Source organism: Lissotriton helveticus, chromosome 7, assembly GCF_964261635.1.
Source record: "Lissotriton helveticus chromosome 7, aLisHel1.1, whole genome shotgun sequence".
In the NCBI taxonomy this organism is placed as follows: Eukaryota; Metazoa; Chordata; class Amphibia; order Caudata; family Salamandridae; genus Lissotriton; species Lissotriton helveticus.
This window is the reverse complement of record NC_136068.1, coordinates 1,664,647,320-1,664,672,424: the sequence shown is the minus strand read 5'-3', so window position 1 is coordinate 1,664,672,424 and position 25,105 is coordinate 1,664,647,320. Positions and strand designations below refer to the sequence as shown.

Here is a 25,105-nt window from a genome sequence, read left to right as displayed (position 1 = left end):
GAGTTTTCACCTGCGGCTTTCTCTCTCTTTTTTTTGGGAGTGCACAGAGTTCTTGGTGTCCACTTGAACAAAAGAAGGCATGTGTTGAATATGATGTTTGTGCTAGTTCAATTGGGACTACCCTTTGCTTCTTCCCCCAGTTACTCTCTCCCATGGATCTACAGCGTGACGATACTAATGTGTGCTTGTTATTGCAAGCCTTCATCTTGGACCAAATTCCCTATACAATCATTGGGTATGGAATTTATGTTTGTAATGAAAACGGGTGATATGGGGTTGTTCCCTGTGAAGGGTTGGTGTGTGGAACTTATCTTTCCATTCAATACGGGCGACATGGGGTTTTCCCCTGTGGAGGTTTAGCTTGACAAATGCTTCAACTGGGAGATCTATTGTTTATTTATATTTTTTCTTTTAAATACTTTTTATCACCTGTTCGTGCCCCTGTTGTCCTTTTTTGGGCACCTAAGATCTCTTCATTGCTATTCCCCCTTCTTTCCCGATTACAGAGTTCCTTGAGGTCCCCGTGTGAAAAAATTAATGAATCTCTTGAGTACCGCTATGGCGCTGATCCTTGCCTTTGGAGGCTTATAGTTGGACTTTGAGGTGGGTTGACCGGGGAACCGTGTTTTGCATATTGCTTTGTCCTCCTGTTCACACATAAGTTTATACGAAACATTGATTGCATCTTTCCCTCATATGTGGACCGGTTATCCAGGCGTTTGTATGTCATTTTGAATTATTGTATTTATGCCTTTTTAGAAGCGTGGGACTGGCGTGACAAGAACTGCTGCCGCTCCACTATTGTCCCTAACGTCGGGAACTAAATTGGACTGTCTATAACCTCAAGGTCCGTCCTTGTTTTGACTGCCATTCTACGAGGACGTAGTTTGTGCTCCTTCTTAGGCTGTCAGGTAACACTGACGTTATCTCTCTTTCTTTTTTCTTTTTTACTTGATACATCCCACAGGACCCTCTGGACAGCGACAGACTCCAGTATTACCTACTGCGCTTCCTCTGATTGCATTAGCAACATCGTTATTCGTATATTTTGTCGGTGAAACTGACGGATTGCAACTATATATTTTTGTGGTAAGCAGCAAGGCATTACACCAAACGTTTTGGGTCAATTGATCTTGTGGTTTTGCGCCTGCACTTTAGGTGGAATAAGAAGAATTTGTCATTCAAACACTCTTCTCTTGTAGATTTTTTGCTCCTTATCTCCTCTTTTTCCCCTTGGACTTCACTTGATCCCTTAAACTTTTTTCTGTTCGTGTCCACATTTCTCTTGATCCGTTTTCCTGCCAGAGAGTTTTTTACCCTCCCCTTTTCTTTAAAGTCCTGGTAGGTTTTCAGATTCTTGAGAGATGCTAATTTTATTCTTTTTTAAAAAAAAAAAGGTGAGATGACAAAACGTGTCTGAAGTGCCATAAGCTTAAAGTACACAGGCGTTTGTCTGTACTTTACTCTCATGTTGGGTGGTCATAGATGAATGTGCTATTTGTCATTTATGTCTCCTTGACTAATGCTTCACTTTATTCATGACATAATTTGAATGTATTGTGATGATTCTTTGTATTTTTTGTAATTGTTCTTCTGATGCTCTTGTGCCGTTTTTCTGTGTATTTGTATTTATGTCTATATGCCATACATGCTGTTTTTATACCAGTTATTTATCTAATTTGTATGTTTATTTTTGGTTTCAGCCCTGAGGAAGCTCTCAATGTGGGAGCGAAACGTGTTGGCTGATATTCTGATTCAACTGGTTTTAAACTGAAATAATTTGATCTAATAAAGAAGTGACTTTTTTCACATATTTTTGGTCTCCTGGACTTTGTAAGTTGTGCACCCCCATCGTTGTTTAAATTACCTAGTCACTTGATGTCCAAGTGAGCAGGCCTTTATTGTCTCTTTAAGTCCCTTGTAAATGGTCCCTCAACGTGCAGGTCTGTCTTCCTCAGTAATTGATGTCCAGACAGGACAAAACAAGCCTTGGTTGCTGCAAGGGGTCCAGTGTTGTCGGCTCCAGTCGGTCCTGGCATCTCCACACTTGGAGGGAAGATGATCTGCCAGGGGGGAGCATGGCTATTTCTTCCTGGGCATCTGCTGCTTCAGTAGTCATGGTGGGAGGCAGGTCGATGTAATGGGCATTGCTTCTTTGGTGCTAGCTCCTCTACTCCAATGGAGTTTCTGTGGCGACTGGCGAAGCACTGGTAGCCCTTCAGGTTTCTTACATTCAGCACAGCGGCAGGACAAGTTGGCTGCTCCATGAGGGTCGGGTGCAGCAGGCAGGCTGGCAGGGTTGGGGTCAAGTCCGCAGTACTCCTCGAGGTCAGCATACTTCTTTGTCCACTCTGTTTTGTGTCCGTCTAAATCGGAAGTCCTGGTATAAGGGGGTCCCCTAAATACTCAATTTAGGGATGATAAGGGGAGTTATGTTATGTTATAGAAGCTTATACAGCGCTCAGCTGCCCCAGCAAAGGGGCGTCCCCGCGCTTCCAACAACAAAGAGATATAACTGATTGCTATGGCGGGAAGCTCAACCTAACAACGGCAGAGTAAACTATTTTAGAGGAAAGAGGTGAGTTTTCAAAGCCTTCCTAAAAGCCAACAGATCCTCCAGTCCTCGTATATGAACCGGCACCGAGTTCCACAATTTGGCTGCAAGGTAGCAGAAGGAACGCCCTCCCGCTTGACAATGTATCACCCGGGGAACAGTGAGCAAGTGCTGCCCCAGAGAATGCAGTGCGCGGGGAGGGACATATGGGGTCAGCAAATTGCAGAGCAGATTAGGTGTGGCAAGTTTCAGGATCTTAAAGGAAAGACACTCTTGAATTGGATCCGCTCCGCCATAGGGAGCCAATGAAGTCTCCAGATGGTATCGGCGATAGGACGGAACTGTGGAAGTCCTACCAAGGCTCTGGCTGCCGCGTTTTGAATACGCTGCATCCGGATGAACTCAGCTTGGTTAGGCCCCAATAAAAAGGAACTAGCATAGTCCAGGCGAGAAAGAATAGTCGACTGGACTATCAGTAGGCGAGTTGACGGGTCAAAGAATTTCAGGATGGGTTTAAGACCTCTTAAAAGGCTGAAACATGTACCTGCCACTTTTTTAGTGTGAATACAAAAACTAAGAGAGGAGTCCATCCACACCCCCAAGTTCTTGACTTCCTTCTTAGGTTCCGGGGCTTTGCCTAAAGCATTAAGCCACCAGTGCTCACCCCATAGGCTAGCATTCTTGCAGACTAGTAAAACTTCAGTTTTATTTGCATTTAATTGCAAATAATTAGAAGGCATCCAACCCGCCACGGCCGTCAGGCTGCTTTTGAACCTAGAGGCATTCAGGGTAGAGCCTTCCGGCAGTGCAACCACGAGCTGCGAGTGCGGTGCAGTTGCCAATGGGCTACTTACCCCTGGGGTAACTACACCCCCTAGATTACCGTTCCTTCGGAGAATGGGCTTCCCCTTGTCCCAAAGTTCCTGATTCCACCACACACAAGATGGTGGAGTTCCTAAATTCGTGTTCACTTCAGGCTGTTCACTCTAGAGGTGTGTCCAGCCTGGCAGTGCAACACGCCTTCTGCATAGCTAATTTTTAGGGGGAAACAAACTTGTTTGTGGTGGCAGGCTGGACTGGAACAGTCAATAGCACACTAGAGGTCTAGTTGGGCTCAGGGGATGCCTCTAAGGTACCCACTAGGTGAATGTATTAATAAATACATCACTGTAATCAGTGCAGAGTTATACCAAACACCATATGTCTCAGTGAAGTCATAGCTGGGGAACTCGTTTTGACCGGTGCCCAGCACATACCTTAAACAAGCCTTACTGCTCATGAGGAATAGGCCTGCTTTAGGGGTGGCTTGCAAATATTAGATGCAGTGACTTTGGCATGTCACACAGGAGTATGTTATGTTTTCAATCATGGTTTGCACCATGTCACATAGCCTATGATGGCAGCTCTGTGAATGTTGTATGTTGGCCCCTTGGGGTGTCAAAAGATAGGCTGCAGCCCTCAGACAACCTCTTCAGTTCCCGTGCCCCCAGTACCTTGGGTACCATTAACTAGGGACTTCCAGGGGTGCGGAAATCCTTAGTCAACTGTAGCACAATTACACAAAACCTTATTTTGGGGAAGGAGTAGTGGCACGGAGGTCTGGGTAGAAGGCCGCTGCACTGTCAGTCGAAAATCCGCATCTAGTAGCTAAACACAGGGGCAAAAAGCGGGAAGACAACTGCGACAAAAGCCCTGTATCCTACGAACTGTGTGCAGCTAAGCAGACAAGAGACTGCACATTTTGTGTCAAGAGTAACCCAAGAATGCTGCTACAGGTACACCTTGTTATCCGACAGACCTTAGATCCTAGTGAAAGAATTAAACTTGTTGCAATGAACGTACCTGAACATTGTTAGACTTAAAGAACATATTAAACAAGTTTTAATCAATATATGTGCCTCGTAGTTACTAGTTATGAAAAATATACCAAATAGCTACTCTGAAGGCGAAGAAGAAGTGCATAACATGCTTTCACTGTGCTAAAAAGTTAGGGTGAGTTATTCTATCACATACGATAAGTGGTGTGCCACAGGATTGAACAAGATTAATTGGATCCTTTGTTTTTGTTTGAAGTCAGGGAGGGTGTTTACTCCTTCAGCTGCAGGGTGCATGTTCCATGGTGGAGATCCTACATACAAAAAGCACTGGCAAAATCAATAGATTTGACATATGCGAGATCTATTGGCTTTGTCAATTTCTTTTTTTATATGTTGCACAGCTTTGCGAGCTGGTTTGCTACATAGCTTATAGTTAAAAAAAAATTTTTTAAAACAGCGATACGTGCCTAGACTGCGTCATAGTGCTTTTTTTTTCTTGCAGCTGCGGACATCCAAACAAGCTAAAATCGTTATTTTTCTTATACATAATATCTAGTTTAGATTCTTGAACAATTGCCTATTGCAGTTACCAGTTTGTAAATGAACGCACACACACACGGGTATAGATATTGTTTATGAGAACAAGCTCCCATCTTTTAAAAATAGATATGCATTACTTAACCCTTCCTACCACTAAAACCATCCCTTTACTAGCCCAACACTACCCAAAAAATATTTTTTTAAACGAACCTTAACCCACCTATTCTTGGACCCTAAAAGAAATTACCACGCCTTAGCACTACCCATCTCTCATCCGTAAAGTCCTTAATATCCTTATTGAAGTACCACAAAGGTTAAAATAAATATATATATATTGTCGTTTGTAAATAGCGTATTTTTACATCTTTTACCTGAATTGACTAAATATTTTATTTATGTCTGGGTAATACTGAGCCAAATTTACAATTGATTGAATCATTACACATGTGAAAAAACAACAACATGATTACATGTTTATATTGTAAATTATGTTCAGTATGCCAGCATGATGATTTTTCCCAGCTTTTAATGATTACAAAAGCAATGATTGGGATGAGATTAGTAAATGGTACTTCTCTTTAAACTAAATACAGTTTTTAAGAAAAATTATGTAATGATATATATACAGAATACGCAGACTCTGTCTATGATGACGCACAGAACCTAACTTGCACAATTATAGCACTGTCACTTTAAATACGTCAGCACTCCATAGCGTGTCATGTGATTAAGGGCCGGGGAGGCCCGAAATGAGTCATGGCGGAGGTGCAGGGTCGACAAACTTTATGCACTCAAAACCGGGTCTGCTTTCGTCCTTCGAAAGTTCATAGACATTGGGAACGGCGAGTGTTGCAGCCAAATTACCGAGTGGCTTTCTCGGTTGAGCGGAACCCCTCCTTCAATCTGGGCGGAGCGGTCCTCAAGCAGAGTTTCTGGAATCCGGAAACAGTAATTTTTTCCTTGGAAGGAATTGTTGCCGCTTTGCCCCTGGACAAACTACAGTGCTCAAACTACGGAGTGGGAGCAGAACCCGAGTCGAAGACGCGTGTGAAGCTGACCAGCTGTTTGAGGTTTGAGAGTTTTAACAGTTCAGAGAAGGAGTGTGCACATAAGACGACTGGGACATTTGTCTGAAACAGTTGCAGTATTCAATATTTTCGAGATACATTAACACACCATGGCAGCCGGCGCGCTAAGGAGTCGGGAGGAAGCAGCTAACGATATATTCAATGACAATCCATCTGGGGCGGCTTTACAAAACTTGCCATCAACTTCAGTGAAGGCTCCAGTCCGACTTAGAGACGTAATAAAGCGATGGGAAAAACTGAAAAAAGGTGAACAGGCAAAATAGTGGGAACACCATTCACTCTCCCGTTACCTAGAAGTAGGAAGAGTGCCGCGGGGACTCAATCATGGTTGTTCCTAGTTATGAGGCACCTAATCCGGACATGTTAACTGAATGGGCGCAATGTAATTTGCAATCGTCTAGAAATTTGATGGAGATACTTGTCAAATACGCAGCAAGTGATCGAGCTGTTTTTGAACAACAAATTGCTGAGCTGGAATCTGAGCTTGACAAGTTTGAACAGACTGCTGCAAATAACAAGCTCAAAGAAGACATGCTGGCACGAGTAAGGAAGGAGGAAGAAACCATCAGAAAAAGAAAAGCGTTTAAATTCACACGCGATAAACAAGACTACGAACGGGGCCACGTTTTTACATATGCTAAACGCTATGATGCTGTAAAAATGAATATCACAAGACCGTTGATAGTGCCCCTCTTGAGCCAAGCATCAAGTAATACCCACAGTATGGCGAAAACCTCAACGTCTATATCTGAGCTCAGTGCCTGACAGTGGCTCAGATAATGAACATGCCCGTAATGCTAATAATTTGAGGTTTCAGCGATATTCCCTAGCCCAGGAGGTGGACTGTATGAGGCGAGATTGTCTAGATACACTGCGTCCAAGGCAGCCAACAACAAAGCCAGGACCGGGAAAAATTTCAAACGCCACCAGCGACGGAAATGCAAACGGGCGAGGGAGAGGGAACAGAAAAAGGAATTTCAATTGGAAACGCTAAGTGACACCGCAATAGGAGATGTGATATCCAGCAAATCAGTTATAAATCTCTCAACGGTCCAACTTAATGCAGCGGAAATCCAAATTTTGTCTTTGGGGCCATCAAACAGCACGGAGAGCAGTTTCCGCTATGCCTAAAAGAGAGTTGATATATACCAACATATTTGTAAACTCAAATTGAAAAAGTTTTTTGCAGCAAAGGGAAACAGGGATATAACTGAGCCCAATACCATTTTCACTACCAGCAGCCCTTGCGCATGGACTGTTGGAGATACGGGTTTGCTCAAAGATTTACAGCAATTACAAGGTTAGAGTAACCTGTCTCAGCATAATGAAAATGATTTTGTTCCTTCAGAGACATGGCACCCTTTTTCCAAGTTCAAACCCAAATCAACGTTTTGCCCATTGATGTTAAAAGACAATATTGACATATATCAGGACCAAGTAACTGTTGACATCAAGAAGTTACATCACAAGACTGCACGTTGTCACTTTAAATATTCTAAGCATGACAAATTGTACCATGAACTTATTAAAAAATTGCAGAATGACAAATCCGTCATTATTCGTCAATCAGACAAAGGCGGAAATATAGTGATATGGCCTAGGGATATGTACTTAGAGGAGGCTTGGAATCATCTTAAAGATAAAAAGTGCTACAAAAGAGTTGATGTACACACTGTAAAGTCATCTTGGAACAACTAGTATATGAAGTCAGTAGCATGGAAGAATGTGGGTTTGTTAAGTTCAGATGAATTTAAATTTCTTAAGAATGACCACCCAGTAATCGCATGCATATATTTCATACCAAAAATACATAAGCACATCTCAAAACCAACTGGCAGACCAATCATTTCTGCATGTAAAAGCCTGTTAGAAAACAAATCTAAGTATATTGATTTTTTCCTGCAGGAACACGTAGCACATTTACCGTCTTACATACAAGACACAGGAGATTTTTTAAGAAGAATACAGGAAATAGGGTGGCAAGATGATTACATCCTTTTGACTTTAGACGCAACGGCGCTCTAAACTAGCATTAATCATCTAGATGGTCTAAAGGCGACCCAACATTTCCTCAATTCCAGACCACTACACTGTATCGCCAACAACAGGATGTTATTGAACATGATTGAAATATGTTTGGAAAACAACTTTTTCCTGTTCCAACAATCTGGTTTTCAACAAATTAGGGGCGTGGCCATGGGATCCTGCTTCTCCCCCAGTTATGCATGTTTGCATATGGGACTGTGGGAGGAGCAGGTTCTCAGAACCCAACACTCCAAAACTATTACTGATCATGTAATCTGCCTTTTTAGGTACATAGATGACCTTTTCCTTATTTGGGAGGGTGATGAGAGTTTGGCCTGCGTATTTATTGACGAACTGAACTGCAATACACTCAATCTTCATTTTACATAAACTCCGAGCAAAACATCCATTTATTTTCTGGATGTTGAAGTCTTTATTTCGGACAGTACAATTCAAACAAAACTCCATCGCAAGACTACTGCGAGTAATACGCTGCTACATGCTTCCAGCCATCACCCTAGACACCTAATACACGGCATCCCCTTTGTGGAAATGTTGCGAATTAAGAGGATATGTAGTAAGGAGGAAGATGTGAAGGAAGCACAGGCCATATGCTGTGCACGTTTTCTCGCTAGAGGTTACTCCGACAAGACCATTAAGGCAGCAATTCAACTTACTAGCACAATGACTAGAGATGAGGCCCTCACTGTTAAAAAAAAAGCAAGTCCAACACCAAATAGTGAGCAGCCGATTGGACTCATTTTAACTTACAACAAACAATATTTTGCAATACGTGTCATCATGTCTAAACATTGGGCACTCATCAGAAATGATCCTGTCTTTAACATGGCAAATTGTGTATCTCCGACCATCACATACAGAAAAGCAACTTCTATGCATAACAGCCTTGTTAGTAGTAGCCCTGAAGTCTTGACCAGCACGAATTGGCTTAGTTCACGCACTGGATTTTTTAAATGTACATCTTGTAAGGCTAGTAAATAGGGAACAAATACATCAACATACATGACACCTTTCAAAGACAAAGCTATTCCAATATCGAAGTATTTAACCTGCAAAGCAGGTGGGGCACTTAAGGGGGAGAACACAACATGACTGAGCCAGCTGAATAAGAATACTTTGATAGAGTGTTCAAACAGAAAGAAAAGTGTAGCTCAAAAACAAGGCAGTAGAGGGTCCAAGCAATGAGTCCATGCTCCGGACAAGTGACAAACACACAGAAAAGGAGGGGCCATGCCAGGAGTACATCTGACCAATAAACACCAAGGAAATGAGACCGAGTGATGCGAACCAATGATAAGTAATTGTGAGCTCAAAGACCAATAATGGAGAACAAAATGTCTCAGTGACAGCTCATGAGCTGTCTAGGTAAGACCTAAAAAAGACCCTACATATCTGCGATCTAAAATGTCTGATGTGCTAACCCACGATGTGCAGGTAGTAAACCCACAAACATTTTATAATTTCGGAGTAAAGAAGAGGAATGCAACCATTATTAAAGAACTATGAGTGTAACAGGCTCATTGAGACTATGAAGAAAAACATTTTTTGAAAGTTCATTTTATGACACATAAATGTATCCTCGATACACGAGCCATGAAAAATAGCAATACAAAACGTTAATGCACTTAAAGAATACAAAGACCCTTTGCTCAGTGGGGGAAAGAGATTCTCAAACATTTGCAGAATAATAAAGTTATGCTAGTCATCAAAGAACAACACCGTCAGTTAACCATCTAAGTAGCACATGCTGCATTGTAATTTGTAACAAGAAGGGCTTCTACTGCCATGTTTAAGAATGTGGACAGCATTAAAAAGACACAAGTACCTCAATGAGCTCACGAAACACTCATCCGCAGACACAGCACATACTCGCCTGTTTATACAGCTCAAAGTGGGTCAGTGGCAGCTCAACTGCCTCCCTAACTTCCTGCTTCTGAATGTCCATTCCTCCAATATCCGAATACAGAACATCTGGCTTTTGGTCTGAGAGCAAAAAAAAAATAATAATAATAATAATAAATTAAAAAAACATTAACAGGCTACATTTGTATGAAACTTCCAAAACATGCGAGGGCATGTGCATGGAAATCAAGAAACAGGCATATGTCATAACAGCAGGACTGACAACTTTAGAAAAGGGTGTTCTCTAGAACTGGGTGAGGTCATCATGAACAGTTCAAATTAAGTTTGATGGAGTGCTCCGGCATCAGAGCTCTCAGGCAAAGCGACTACTTTGCTTTGCATGTAATCTCAGTTTCTGGCTTGGTCAGATGAGATCCACGCCTATATAACAAGCTGAATAGTAATCTGGATGGACTGAGCCCAACATCTAGTATTTTTTTTATTAGATTTTAGTCTCCGTGTGCATATGTTACTTCTCCATTTGTGTAGCGTTTCCTGATCTTCGAAGCTCCTGATAAAATGTGCCAAAAGTCCCAATTTAATAAACAGTGGTTCCTCTTGTTGAAGCCATAAAACGTATGCTTCTTTTTTAACATAAATGGCTGCATGTGGCATACTGCTCTAAGGATTTGAGCCAGTCCGTTATTCACCAATTTAAATAGGCTCTGTTGAAACATGCAATGCCACTTGAATATCGGATACCTATAATCGGATGCTCTAAAATGGAAAGGCAGCTCTAGCAATATGCTACCCCCCACGGGTTCTCAGTTGCGTAACAGCTTTAATCAATAGCACAGTTTTTCAACATCTATGCAACTTTCACAACCTTGGTCAAAATTTAAGGACTGGCTGAACACAGCTGTTGTCAAGTGATAACAAAGAGCACAAAAGGTTCTGTTTCATAGCAACCGCAAAACAGTGTTGCACCAAAGCCTTTAATAAAAAGCACCAGCAACAATGCCATCTTTCCGTTTATACTCAACAATAATCAAATACATTACAGCTTTCTTTGATCTAGCATATTCTAGTTCAAGATGCCAGTAAAATGAATGAATTCTCTGTTCATCAACTCTACACATGGAGAGTTTGTCATTTTTTGATTGCTGCATTAATGTTCTATTTGTATTTATGTGGAACCAGCTGTCCTGGAATAATCTATTAAAGGAAAAGTAGAATAAATCCTTGAGCGACATATCTAAAAATCCTGCGTTTCAATCTTTCCTTTCAGCCCCTCCCGCCCTCAGTTCAGTGCTTAGCCAAGATGATTTTTACTTCTTGTACTCCTGACAAAGACAGTAGCATCTCCTCTTATATTACATTGAAAAAATAAAGATTACATAAAATACCACGTCCCACTAAATACATATGGCTAAATGAAAAAGAAATTAAAAGAAAAACCCTCATTCTAATCTGTGGCCAGACCGCAGTTGAAAATTAGAACAAAACAGGAATGGTAAATATATGTCCAACTGAAAGTTAGACAAATAAGAGGCCCATCCAGATCAAACAATCCTCTTCAGGCAAAGGATCAAATTAACTCTGCATGGGATAGCAGTATACAACAGGACACACACTGCTGCCCTAGGAGGGAGGCTTGGAGAAACACTATTAAAGCACTCAAGTCAAAGCAAGATAAGTCACAACAAGAGGTCTTGAATGAAACACATTAGACCCTTACCTGAACTAAGCATCATAATGCTACTGTCAGCCTCAGGAGGCAGCACGTCCACAAGGGCATTGCTGTGTTTGTGAAGAGCAACTGAGGCATTGGGCTTTAGTAGCTCCCGGTCAATAGTGCTAAGAATCCTCACGTAGTAGTTGGAACCTGATGGGAGATATCAGATTGCAAGTAAGATTGGACTAAACACATTAAGTATTAAGCCAATTAAAACAACTAATACCAGAAGCAGTTGATCACCTGTAGTGGACCCAACAATAGCAGTGTTCTGATCCACAGCCTCAAGAAACTGGCCAATGACCAATGGAATACTCTGGATCCGCTTCACCTCTTCCTGAGCATGGAGGAATTCCTTCTTCAGGTTTTTCTGCTCATCCTTGATGTACTCCTCCTGCACCTCCAGAAACTCTAGCTCCTGTTGCAATTTCTGTAACAAACAAAAGGTTTTTTTTTTTTAAATCCCAAGAACACTAACTATCTAGACTGCTTTCTCCAACAGCAGAGTCTCTGGAAATACAAGAAACTGAAGGCAAAACAAAAATAATCTCTTGCAAAATAAAAGAGATAATATACACATATGAAAAAATTCTTTGGAAACATACACCACACTAGAAAATCTCCAAGTTAATATTGCTTTATTTAGAACAAAACCGCTCCACCAGCTTGTTTCACCCTCACAGGATCTTTTTCACAGTAGGCGAGTCTACGCTCTAAAAAGGTTTATATACTACTTCCACAGCAGCTAACTGGGAAGCATTGTGGGAGCTGGAGTTTCACCATAATTATTTACAAGCAAACAAAAGAGGCAGTAGTGCTTTTTGTCAATGTAACATTTTTTACCTTTCTTGTGGTCATCATGTTTTTTACATTGCGTTGTGTCCCTTCACGCAGATATTAACTTATTTAGCACATGATTAATGGTATTTTTACGATTGTGACATTGTACATAAATTGCATTCTGGTGATATCTAGTATCTGACTAGGATTAGAGACTAGTACCATCTTTGTTTTTAGTTCATAGTTGGTATACCCATTTCAGTTTCTTGATTTGTTGCACTTCATACTAACACTGCAATGGACATCATTGCATGTTCATATTCATTCACAGCATGTTCATATTCATTCATAGCATGTTTATAGATATCGTTTCAATAGTTTCTTTTTATAGATGTACATATAATAATTCCTCATCGTTATTCAGACCTCTCAGTGTCTTTGTTTTGAGTCTGACAATATGACGAGATTCCAATTGTCTTAATCTTTGGGTTTTGTTACCCCCACATTTGTTCTGAGAAATCATAGCCATATCCAAACTATTAGATTTTGCAAAAACATTGTGTTGTTCTTCCAACCAATTCTTTTCAAATGGATTTGCAACAGTTGGTCTTTTAAGGATTGGTTTTCCTGTAGGCTACTAAAGGACGTGGACCTAAAAATATGAATATGTCTGGATTCTTTGATATCAAGTGCCAGTGTTTTTGGATGATATTGGTGATTTTCTTGCTTCTTTAGTGTATGTCATTATCAAGCTTGGCGCATCTTGTTCATGTTCTGTGGGTACTACTGCATGTTTTTAGGTCTTGCCTGGCGAAAGCAGCGCATGCGCTGCTCTCACTATTGGGAGTACCTTTTGGAATCGATTCTGCCGAGGGCTTTCATGCACGAGTCTGCATGGACAAACATGCCTGCTGTTGCCATTTGTCCATAGCAAACAGCATGCGTGTGTCCGTACGGAGTGTGGACAGTCCGACGTCATCTTGCAAAGCTTTAGTTATCATAGCAACGAAAATGCTGCTTCGCGTATGCAGCTTGCCGTAACCAGTCCGCCACCATCAGTACGTCGTACACATTATATTACGGCACTTTGCACATTAGGTTACTAGTTATGTTAAGTTCATTGTATGTAAGGCTAAGCCACTTTCAGGGCGCACGCTGCTTTGCTATTTCTTCTGGTGCGCGTGAGTTTCTTTCTAAAGGCGTGTTTAGATAATTAACATTAGTGTAACATCACTTAATTGAGAGTCTATTTTTTGGGCGCACCTGGGTCTATGGACATATATGTATATATTTATAAATCTCTGTGGATGGCCCAACCCTGGGAACGGGACCTCTCTGAATTAGCAAAGAGCACACAGTGCTGTTTGTGCAAGGGAAGGACCTTTGAGACCGAGGGCCTTGGACAGGGCGGGGCTGGACATGCAAATTCTGCAGTGTGGGCAGGGCCAAGGGGCATGGCTCGGTGATTCCTCGCTTCCTAACAGCATCTTCTGTGACTCTGGGCATCACCGGCGCTTCCAAAACTGCCCCCGTTTCTGTGAGTGCCCAATATATTCACAGACACCTGGAGATATATCACTTTATAAATAACACTGATAACAAGTTGAAGAGCACAGCAGCAGTTTCGTCGGGGTTATGGTCGGTGTCTTAAATCCGTGCCAGTCTGCGGGAGCGCCCGGGTGGCACTGCAGTGGGAGGAGACCCGTCCGGGCACCTGGGGTTGGGAGCCTGCTTGACTCGAAAACAAGGCAAAGGGGGTTGCGCGGGTTCAGAACACATGCCCTAGAGGCTACACATAGTCCGCTATGGCAGGTGCATTTACCCACTGAGCTTTGTGCCCAAGATTAGTATCTGTGACCTGCGCGCTACACATGGGTCATGGAAGTTGCTGCATTAACTGATTTACTGTTTCCCAGGGATCAGCTCAGCTCCCGTCTCAGCCTCAGACATGTCAGGGCCAAACTACCCTCTCCAGAAACAGGTTATCCGTTTAGATGAAGAGCAACGGTTGGCTTTGGAGACTAGAAAAGGCATGGGGACGACGTTTCAAATAGTTCCTACCCACTTCGACCTCTGCTGTGTGGCAGTGATCGTGAAAGAAAAAGTTTGAGTATTCGCTTCATGTCAGCAGTGTGTGTGTGTGTTTGTGAGAAATGAAATGAAATGAAATACCAGCATTTGTAAAGCGCACAGCTACCTCCGGAGAGGTGTCAAGGCGCTGAGGGCCGTCGGGAAGATTAAGCGAGTTATTGCTCAGAATCACATGGTGCTGGGCTGACCTGCCGACGGCGTGGGGGATCAAACCGTGAACCCCGTTGACCGGAGTCAGGCACCCTAGCCGCTGCGCCACACCTCTTCCGCGTGTCGAGTCTAGGCTGCTTGTTTCCAGGCCAGAGAGGACTTGCCCTGGCAGTTTAGGTTGGACTGGTCCCATGAGGAGCAGGGTCAAGACTTATTTGCATATGGCTGGGTACAAACTGGAATGGCATGGGGAGCAAAAAAACTATGGATTTAGGCCCAGATCTCTGACTGGGGGTGAGTGTTTGACATTATTTAGCGTTAAGTCAATCTTTTCTTCTTTTTGCATGTGCTGAGTGCTTATGCAGCCGTCTGAGAGAGATGTGCTGCAGAATGTGTGTGTGTGTGTGTGTGCGCGCGTGTGTGTGCGTGTGCACACACGTGCAGTGTGACATGGAGGGTATGCTGCAATCTGCTTTAGTACCTGTGATGTTTTTTTCGGAGCGGTTACACCCGGCTCCTGCACTGCTATTCAAGGTTCTACTAAAGAATGGATTATTTTGAACATAAACACACAAATTAACCCATCCGGTTGTTGCACAGTCGCCTTAGGAAAGTGCATGGTGTGTTTATGTTTATGTTTATGTTTATGTTTATTGGATTTGTAATGCGCAACAAATACCCGGAGGTGTCTCGGCGCAGAGGATTTATACAGTGACAGTGAATGAAGAATGGTACTATTGATCAAAGAGCCATGTTTTCAGCTGTTTTCGAAAAATACAAAGGGTAGGACTGGTCTTAATGGTAAGAGGGAGAGTATTCCACAGTCTCGCCGTGGCTACCAAAAAACGTCTGTCTCCCCAGGCAACTGTTCTGGTGCGAGGAAGAGGAAGAAGGTAGTTGGAAGCCGAACGGAGAGACCTCGTGGGAGTGTAGATCCTGAAGGTGTGCCAGGCCGAGCGGGGTAAGCGGGAGAGTCCATGTGCACAGAAGCAGGGTTATCTTCTTAAGACACTGCGCCATTTATGGAATGGAAGCCAGGGGTCTCCATCACTAACAATGCAAAGTAGCCTGTCCGCCAAACCGACTGTCTCCCCGCTCTATGTAGGATAGGGCAGACTGCCATATTGCCAACGCTCATCTCTCTTGGCGCCGCCCGTTGCAGTCCTTCGCTGACTGACACTCTCGCTGACTGACACTCTCGCTGACTGACACTCTCGCTGACTGACACTCTCGCTGATTGACACTCTCGCTGATTGACACTCTCGCTGACTGACACTCTCGCTGACTGACACTCTCGCTGACTGACACTCTCACTGAATCTCTGGCTAAACACTTATAAGTTCCCAAAGGCGAGACCTATTGGCTATGCCAATACTTGTTCTCTCGGAGTAATCAGTGTCTTTGCACGAGATTTATTTCTGACACATTTTTGCAGATCTCTTAGTTTACATCCTTTTTCCCAATCTGTACACTGTACCAGAAAACTCTGCTTCTGCGTCCTCTTCTTTGGAACAGTTCCTTCGCATTCTGATTAGCTCTCCCTGCGGAATGTTTTTGATCAGTGATGTCGGATGGAAGCTTGTTCCATGAAGTATTCCGTCAGTTGAGGTCTCTTTTCTATATGACGTTCAATGGATTTCACCTTTTCTATATAGACCTGTATATCCAAAACTCGTATTCTAGTGCTGCTGGTTGAACAGGGAAATGATAGTATTAAACTTTTTTGATTCAACTTTTCAAAGTACTTCATGAATTAGTTATTGTTCCCATTCCAAATTAAACATAAATCGTCTATGTATCTGACCCATAGTACTATCCTATTGAGTTCCTGTTGATTTTCTGTTCCGCAAGCAATTTCCTTTTCCTACCAGCCCATTACAATTTTAACATAATTTGGTGAAGAAGATATGCCTATGGCATTTCCGCATTGCTGTTGGTAAAACTAGTGGTTAAAAAGGAAAACCTTATTAGTCAGGCGCATTTCAATCATTGTCAATAGCATCCTTGAGTGTTGCAATTCTGTGATTTTCCTTTACTTCAAAAAATAGGTTCAAGCCTGCAGCTCTATTGCATGTCTAACTGAGCTGTACAGAGACACCATGTATATTGTTACTATTAAGAGATTTTCATTCCAACTGGTCTCAGATAGTATGCGTAAGAAATCTCTCATCTCTCTTATATAAGAGCTTAAGCTGTAGACTATTGGTGCCAGGTATTGATCTACATAGATCAACATGATCATGTACGAGTTGCAAGAGGAGACAATAGGTCTGGCAGGAAGAATGTGGAGTGTTTTGTGAATTTTGGGTAAAAAGTATATTGTTGGAATAGTAGGTTGATCATTTAACATGAAATGATATTCGTCGTCATTGATTAGAGTTAAATCGTGCCAATTCTTTAAGTTTTTATTCAAATCCATAGTCATCCGATTTATACGATTAGGGTTTAGTTTTGTGTAGTTGGTGGTGTTGCATATTTGTCTGTAGGCTTCTGCCATATAGTCACTTTTGGTAAGTAAAACTTTATTGCCCCCTTCGGGCAGGTTTGATTATTAAGAAATCATTTTCCATCAATGTCAATGCTGTTCGTTATTTTAGTGTGCAGTTTTCTATTTTACCACAATGTCATATCTTTGTCATTTTCTCTAGATCTGTTGTAATAGCTTCAGAAAAAAGATCGAATTTACTTCTTCAGGACAGTGAAGGACAATATTTGGATTTATTTTTCAGTTTACTGTTTGCTTGTTTCTATAGAAAGTTCCTGTAGGATTTATTTTTCTGTCATGTCTTCCTCATCAAGATTATACACAAGGTCGAACACATTTTTGATATTTGGAATTTGTTCTATTGGGAGATTGGTTCCTTGTTTTGTGTTTGGGGAAACTGATTTTAAAGGTTTACATGCATGTATTTTTGCCTACTTAAGTTGCCCTATATATTTATAATTATCAATCCTGGTGTCTGTATAGTTGAAGTTCAAGGCAAAAAGAGGCGTTTATTGAGTAGTGTATGTTCATCTTTAGTTAGTTCATGATTGGAAAGATTGATTAAATGTTACACCACCATTCAATTACTACTTTTTGCTCAAATTGCATAGACCTCACTTCAATACGACATGAAACACGGCTGCAGGCTTGCACCTAATTTTTAAAACAGAGGAAAATCACAGAAATGCAACACTCAAGGATGCTATTGACAATAAATGAACTGTGTCAGAATAATGTTTTCCTTTTTAACCACCAGTTTTATCAACACCAATGCGGAACTGCCACGGCATATCTTTTTCACCAAATTATGCTAATATTGAAATGGGCTGGTGGAAAAAGAGGATTACTTGGGGAGCAAAAAAATCAACAGGAACTGGATAAGACTATAGGTCAGATATATATAGACAATTTATTATTAATTTGGAATGTTAACAATAACAAATTCATGAAGTACTTTGAAAAGTTGAATCAAAACAGTTAGGACTATCATTTACCTATTCAACCAGCAGCACTGGAATTCACTTTTTGGGTATAGAGGTCTATATGGAAAAAGTTGAAATCCATTCACATAGAAAAGAGACACCAACTAACAGCATACTTAATGGAACGAGTTACCATTCGACACCACTGATCCAAAGTATCCCATATGGTGAACTGATCAGGATGCGAAGGAACTGTTCCAAAGATGACGCATAAGCAAAGTTTTCTGATACAGTATACAGTTTGAGAAACAGAGGATACAATCCAAGATCTGCAAAAATGTGCAGAAAAAGTAAAAATATCTTGTGCAGACATGGATTACTCGAAGAGAAAAATAAGCATCAGTACCCACACATTAAGAACACGCAGCACCAAGATTTATAACGAAAGCAAGAAAATTACCAATATAATCCCAAAACACTGGCACTCAATATCCAAAGATCCAGACATGGGTACATGTTTAGGACCACGTCCTTTAGTAACCTACAGGAATACCAAATCATAAAAAGACCAGCTGGTGCAAAGTCATTTTCAAGACAAACTCAAAATAAAATTGGTTAGAAGAATGACACAATGGTTTTACAAAATGCAGAAGTCACAAGGCAAGCAAAATTGGGATTAATATGCCAACTATCACAGATAAATACAGCAAATGAATCACGATCTCCCATGTAATCACCTAAATGACAAAACTCTAAGTTTACATCATTCAATGCGCGGCTGTGGGCTACGATATGTAGAAAGCACTATATGCATGCTGAAGAGAATATTAGAACACATAACAGTGGTCCCAGAAAAAAAAAAAAAAAAAAGAAGATCTAAACTATGCAACAGCCAAACATCTTGCCCTATGCCAGAACAGTAACTGGAAAACAATGTGATTCTTAGGATTGGATATGATTCCTCACAACAAACATGGAGGTAACAAAACACAAAGATTAAGACACTTGGAATCACTTTATATTATCAGATTTAAAACCAAGACACTGACCGGTCTAAATAACGATGAGGGATTATATGTACATCAAAATCAAGAAACTATTGAAATTATATTAATGAACAGGTCATGAATGAAAATGAACTTACAATGATGCCCCTTGCAGTGTTAGTTTAGAGTGCAACAAATCAAGAAAGTAAAATGGATATACTAACTTTGATCTAAAAACAAAGATGGTACTAGACCTAAATTACAGCTATAAAAAAATGCTACAGATTTTTTTTTTTTTTTTTTTAAGAGACTAAGCTCTTATACAATAATCATGGTCAGATACTAGTTATAACCTAGATGTAATTTTGCAATTAATGTACAATGCTGTTATATATTGTGAGTTACACAATTGTAAAAATACCATTAATCAAGTACTAAACAGGTTACTATCTGTATGAAGGCGCACAACACAGTGTAAAAGAAAATGCTGACAAGAAATGTAAAAAAAAAGATTACTTTGACATAAAGCACTACCTCCCTTTTTAGGTCTCGCTGGTGTTAGCGCTTCTGCGTCCAGCGAAAGACCTTATGTTGTGCACTTGCCGGGAATGTTGGAATGTTGATAACGATAAAATAAACACACTGGGAACAGCCCTTTATAACAATAAGACAACACCCACTATGCTCGATAGCTTCGGCATGTGGCGCAAAGAAACAGAACAGCGGAAAAAGAAATGAGTTCAGGTTAGAAAAGGAATTACGCAAAGCAGCTCACCTAGCCGCTAGCAAATTGAAGGAAGAAATAAAAGAAAGAGAGGAAACCAAGCTAAAACAAGATTCCGAATCATCGGGCCAGTGTCCCGTCATGACACCCTCTACACTTTACCCCGAGCTACCTTCGAAACAGCGAACGAACGATGATTTACTACTAGGTCCCCCGATCATCTACATGCCCCCTCCATATGCCCCTTCCCAGCCCTTAGCGCAACACCCGCAACCCCCAACGACAGGCGAGAATAGTGCCGGAGCCTCGGTCCTCATGGCCTCTGCGCCGACCGAACCCCTCGCACTCAGCGCAGCGCGAGCAGCGACTTCAGATGATCCCGAAGCTGGGAGGAAAGACCCTGCGAGATCGAATAGATTAAGTAAGGATGAACGAGCTGGGATCGATAAGATTGTAAAGACACTGGTGGTGCGAAAGGAAAGTGAGGATTATGTAACGGATATGTACAATACATATGCCAATAGCCACAGACGACACTTTGTCGTACGCCTTTGTTACCACACCCTTAATGCCTACGAGGACCGATACCAAGGAAAAGGCCCTGAAAACCTAACGACTCTGTATAGGAAAGTTGATGTCGGAGATGGGGGCGAGTGTGATGTGACGAACCTCTTCACGCGTACGCTTGAAGTTTTCCGCCACCTCACGGAACTGAAACCAGAGACTAACACCATGACTCCTGCAGCGACTGAAGCCAGAGTAGAAAAAATTGACACTATGATGCCCATAAAGGAGGCCGCTCCCTATTGGGTCCCCCCACGAGGACAGGGAACACACGACGATATTAACCACCAAGATGCGAGAGGGAGGGTAGTTTACAACTGGGTTTACCAACCATGGGATCGGCAAGACATCCTGACTTTCCGAAAGTCCTTGCCTGATCTGCGAAAGAACCCCACAGCCTTCTATACAGAATTAGCCACCGCTTTGGGTTCGACGATTATGACCCTAGCGGACATCGATTTGTTTTTCGGGTTATGTCTGCCAGCTGATGTGTGGAAGCAAATCCGGAAAGTCGACCACCTTGAGCTGTTCGGACATACCTGGATACAACTCGGTGACGTAGACAAACAGCGAGAGCCGGGACAGAAACCTTTGAAAGCCATTCTAGACCTACCAGATAAGATCGTGCAGAAATTAAAAACCTTAGTCCCAGAAAGGAAGGTGGACTGGTCGATAGTAACGGCCTGTCGCCAGAAACCCCAGGAAGACGTATCAGAATACTTCTCCCGGTTTGAAACGGTGTTCTCCGATTACAGCGGCCAGGACATGACCACTGCAACCGGACATCACTTGTTCATCCAGAACTATGTGAAAGGCCTGACACCAGTAGTCTCGCAGAAACTACAGACTAGCGAGAGTAGTTGGGCGGCCTCCAAGCCCGCAGCTATCCTTCAGATGGCTCAATACTATGAGCGACAAAAGAACGAGAACGATCGAGCGACTGAGAAAAAGGAAAAGGACTTGAAAGAGAGGGTGATGATTGCTCAGTTGCAAGGGGTGACTATAGGAAGGGAACAGTATAGAGGGAACTACCAGTCGAATGCTCCTAGAAATCCACCCCCTAGAGACCGCACACCCGCACCCGGCGCTCCACGAACAGACCTCGATGAGAACCAGTGTGCGTTTTGAAAAGGATTTGGCCATTGGAAATCTCAATGTCCAGCTCTGCAAGAAGCACTCAGAAATAAAGACACGAGAGACGTAGCGGGCGGGCCGAGAAATAGAGGACAGGGACGAGGGCACACAAACGACACCAACAATGACAGACCTGGCAGACCGAACATGTTTGACCGTCCCCGACAGAATCAGTGCCAACAGTCTGACTGCGACAATGCCCACGACTTTGCATAGGACTGCCAAGGGCAAGGAAGGGATCCAGTCGAGCTCTATGTTGACCAGCAAGGTCCTTATGTCACCGCTAAGGTCCTAGGTACGAAGTCTCCATTTCTGGTAGATACTGGTGCAACACGTAGTGCGTTGTCTAAACGATTGATTCCCAGGGCACCCTTGTCTGGCTCACATGTGACATCAATAGGTTTTGATGGAACGCCCTCCACTAATCCCTTGTCCACACCGATCTCTTTTAACTTGGACAATAACACCACTGACACAACGTTTTTGCTCTCCTCCAACACCCCCGACGCTATTATGGGACTTGACTTGTTGAAACATTTTCGAGCTACTATTAGGTGTTCACAAGACGGAGTTCGAGTCATTCTGTACGACAACCCAACGCTGCTCAGATCTTGTCACACACAACGCATGTTTTCCATCACTGACGCTGACTTGTCCTTACTCGACACCCTACCTCTGTACCTATGGGCAAAGACTGACTCGGACGTAGGACGCACGATGATAGACCCTGTACACATAACTGTTCGACAGGATGCAGTGCTCCCAAAACTCCCACAGTATCGGATATCGCCCGAAGGCGAGAGGGCATTGGTAAAAATCATCCAGTCCCTGGTAGGCGCAGGAGTGGTAGAAGAAGTAGTTAGCAATGTTTTCAAACAGCCCTATCCTACCCATTGTGAAGAAGCAGGGTGAGGGAGATGAAAAAGCGTACCGCTTCATCATCGACCTACGAGAAGTCAACAAAGTAGTCGTACCTCAGTACCCTGTAGTCTCAGACATCACCACCATTCTGACCCCGATTCCTTCCACTGCCACCACCTTCACGGTAATCGATCTCAAGAACGCATTTTTCTCCATCCCCATCCACTCAGACAGCCGCTACCTTTTCGGCTTCACTTTAAAATCCCGCTCATATAGATTTTGTAGAGCACCCCAGGGCTACACTGAAAGTCCAAGCATCTACAGCCAGGCCCTCAAGAGACAGCTGGATGCAGTCCAGTTACCGGATGGAGTGGTGTTGATACAGTACGTCGATGATATCCTTTTGGCGGCCGACACCACTCCACTTGCAGTCACAGCCACCATCCAACTCCTGCACTTCCTCGCGGAAAACGGCCACAAGGTCTCCAAGAAGAAGTTGCGATTCTGCCAACCTCAAGTCACTTACCTAGGCCACCTCTTGTCCAAAGATGGGAGAAAACTCACACCCGATCGAATTCAGGCTATTCTAGAGACCCCTATCCCTAGAACCCCGAAGCAAGTCCGCTCTTTGGTAGGCCTCCCCTCCTTCTGTCGACAATGGTTGCCAAATTTCAGCCTCATTGTGAAACCACTACTTTCCCTACTGGCTAAAGATGTCCCCTTCCCGCTCCCTTGGACCCCTGAATGCCAATCATCCTTCAAGGAACTACGAGACGCCCTTTGTTCAGCACCAGTCCTAGGAACCCCTGATTATACAAAACCCTTCTCTCTCTACACCCACGAAAGGGAGGGATGCGCTTTGTCTGTCCTGACCCAAACCATCGGCCCCAAACAACGACCATGTGCCTATTTCTCTGCCACTCTTGACCCTGTAGCGAGAGCTTTGCCTGCCTGCCTTCGAGCAGTAGCTGCTGCTGCTGTCTCTATCCGACAAAGTGAGGGGATCGTACTCTCGAATTCCCTCACTGTACTAGTGCCCCATGCTGTTGACACCCTCCTAAACCAGACCAAGACACAACACCTGACCAGCGCACGACTGACTGGGTACGAACTGACACTGCTCGCACCTCACATCACGTTGAAACGATGCACCACACTGAACCCAGCCACCTTGTTGCCTCTGCCTGAGAATGATCCCGATATGCCCCCTATACATGACTGTGTGACCCTCACGGACGAACAGACTAGGAGTAGAGTGGACCTTCGAGACACAGCTTTCCCAGATCCTGACGGAGAGCTATGGGTGGATGGCTCTTGCATCAAACTCACCGATGGCACCACCTCAGCTGCGTATGCAGTCACCACAGCCCGAACTGTAGTTGAGACCGCCCGCATCACACAGAAATCTGCACAGGCAGCAGAACTGATTGCCCTCACACAAGCTTGTATCCTAGCAGCAGGGACGACAGCAAACATTTACACGGACAGCCAGTATGCCTTCGGGGTGGTGCATCATTTTGGGCTCCTGTGGAAGGAAAGGGGATTCCTGACCTCACACGGCATCCCCATCCTACACGGAGATCTAGTCTCCGCTTTGACTGAAGCAGTTCTCCTTCCCAAACGACTTGCTGTGATCAAATGTCAGGCACACAAAAGTGTGACAGATATCGTCGGACAGAGGAATGCACTGGCGGACATCACCGCCCGGACGACAGCAGAGAATAGGACGACAACATGCATATACGTGACCAGGTCACAAACAGAAAAATGGAAGGACGCTAGGGAGACCATTAGGGACATCCAGATAGCCAGTGCACCACACGAATTGACTGAATGGGCACGGGTGGGACTGAAGGACGATGAAGGCTGCTGGCGGACAAAAGACACGAACAAATGGTTGCTACCCAATTCATACTTGATCCTATACTGACCATGGCTCACTCCCCTGCACACATAGGAGCAGCCCCTATGGCTGAACTTGTCTCCCGAGTGTGGCATAACGACAAAATTACAGACTCAGCCAAACGTCTTGTCCAACAATGCCTAGTTTGTCTGCAACACAACCCTGGGAAAGGAACTGTCGTACCCCGAGGAGGATTTGGGGTCCCCAACCACCCATTTGAAGTCCTACAGATGGACTATATTCAGTTAGAGAGATGTCAAGGACTGAAGTATGTACTTGTTGTTGTATGCGCTTTTAGCAAATGGGTGGAAGCCTACCCGACGCGTGACAACACTGCCATTGCCACTGCAAAAGTACTACTGAAAGAGTTCTTCCCTCGCTACGGCCTTTGCCGTATTTTATGGAGTGACAATGGCCCTCATTTCATAGCCGAGGTTATCCAGCTTATCCTGAAAGGATTGGGGGTACGACAGAAATTCCACGCAGGTTTTCACCCCCAATCTGCTGGACTGGTCGAGCGGCACAATGCCACATTAAAACTAAAACTGGCGAAAATAGTGGCTTGTGACACAAGGGATTGTACAGAGTTCCCCTAGTAAAGGTCTATAAACGAGTCTCGCTCTCAGTGAAGGTGGTGGAGAGGAGGGAGCCAAAGGGTCCCTTTTCGGAACTAAGAAACCTCATACAACTGCAAGGCTGGATGACATATTTCGTTCAGCCCTTTGTGATGTTGTTTGCATCATCGGCTTCCTGCTCCTGCGTCAAGCCGGCGCTGCAATGCCTGACGGGTAACACTATGTGTTACTCTCTGTCGGAGTTCTTTTGTTCCTTGCCGTGATGTTTTGGTCTGTGAGGTACAAAAAATAGGTGAAGTAGTGAGCG

General features: G+C 43.3%; 1 protein-coding gene across 1 annotated transcript in view; it reads right to left on the bottom strand.

The window, feature by feature from the left end:
• PSMC4 (proteasome 26S subunit, ATPase 4) overlaps positions 1–25,105 on the bottom strand; it is a 70,315-nt gene that overhangs the window by 28,426 nt on the left and 16,784 nt on the right. The window contains exons 3-5 of the mRNA XM_078655360.1: positions 11,866–12,052; positions 11,626–11,772; positions 9,919–10,028 (exon numbers count right to left, since the gene is read on the bottom strand). Coding sequence (XP_078511486.1) covers positions 9,919–10,028; positions 11,626–11,772; positions 11,866–12,052 — 444 coding nt within the window. The remainder of the gene's footprint in view (positions 1–9,918; positions 10,029–11,625; positions 11,773–11,865; positions 12,053–25,105) is intronic.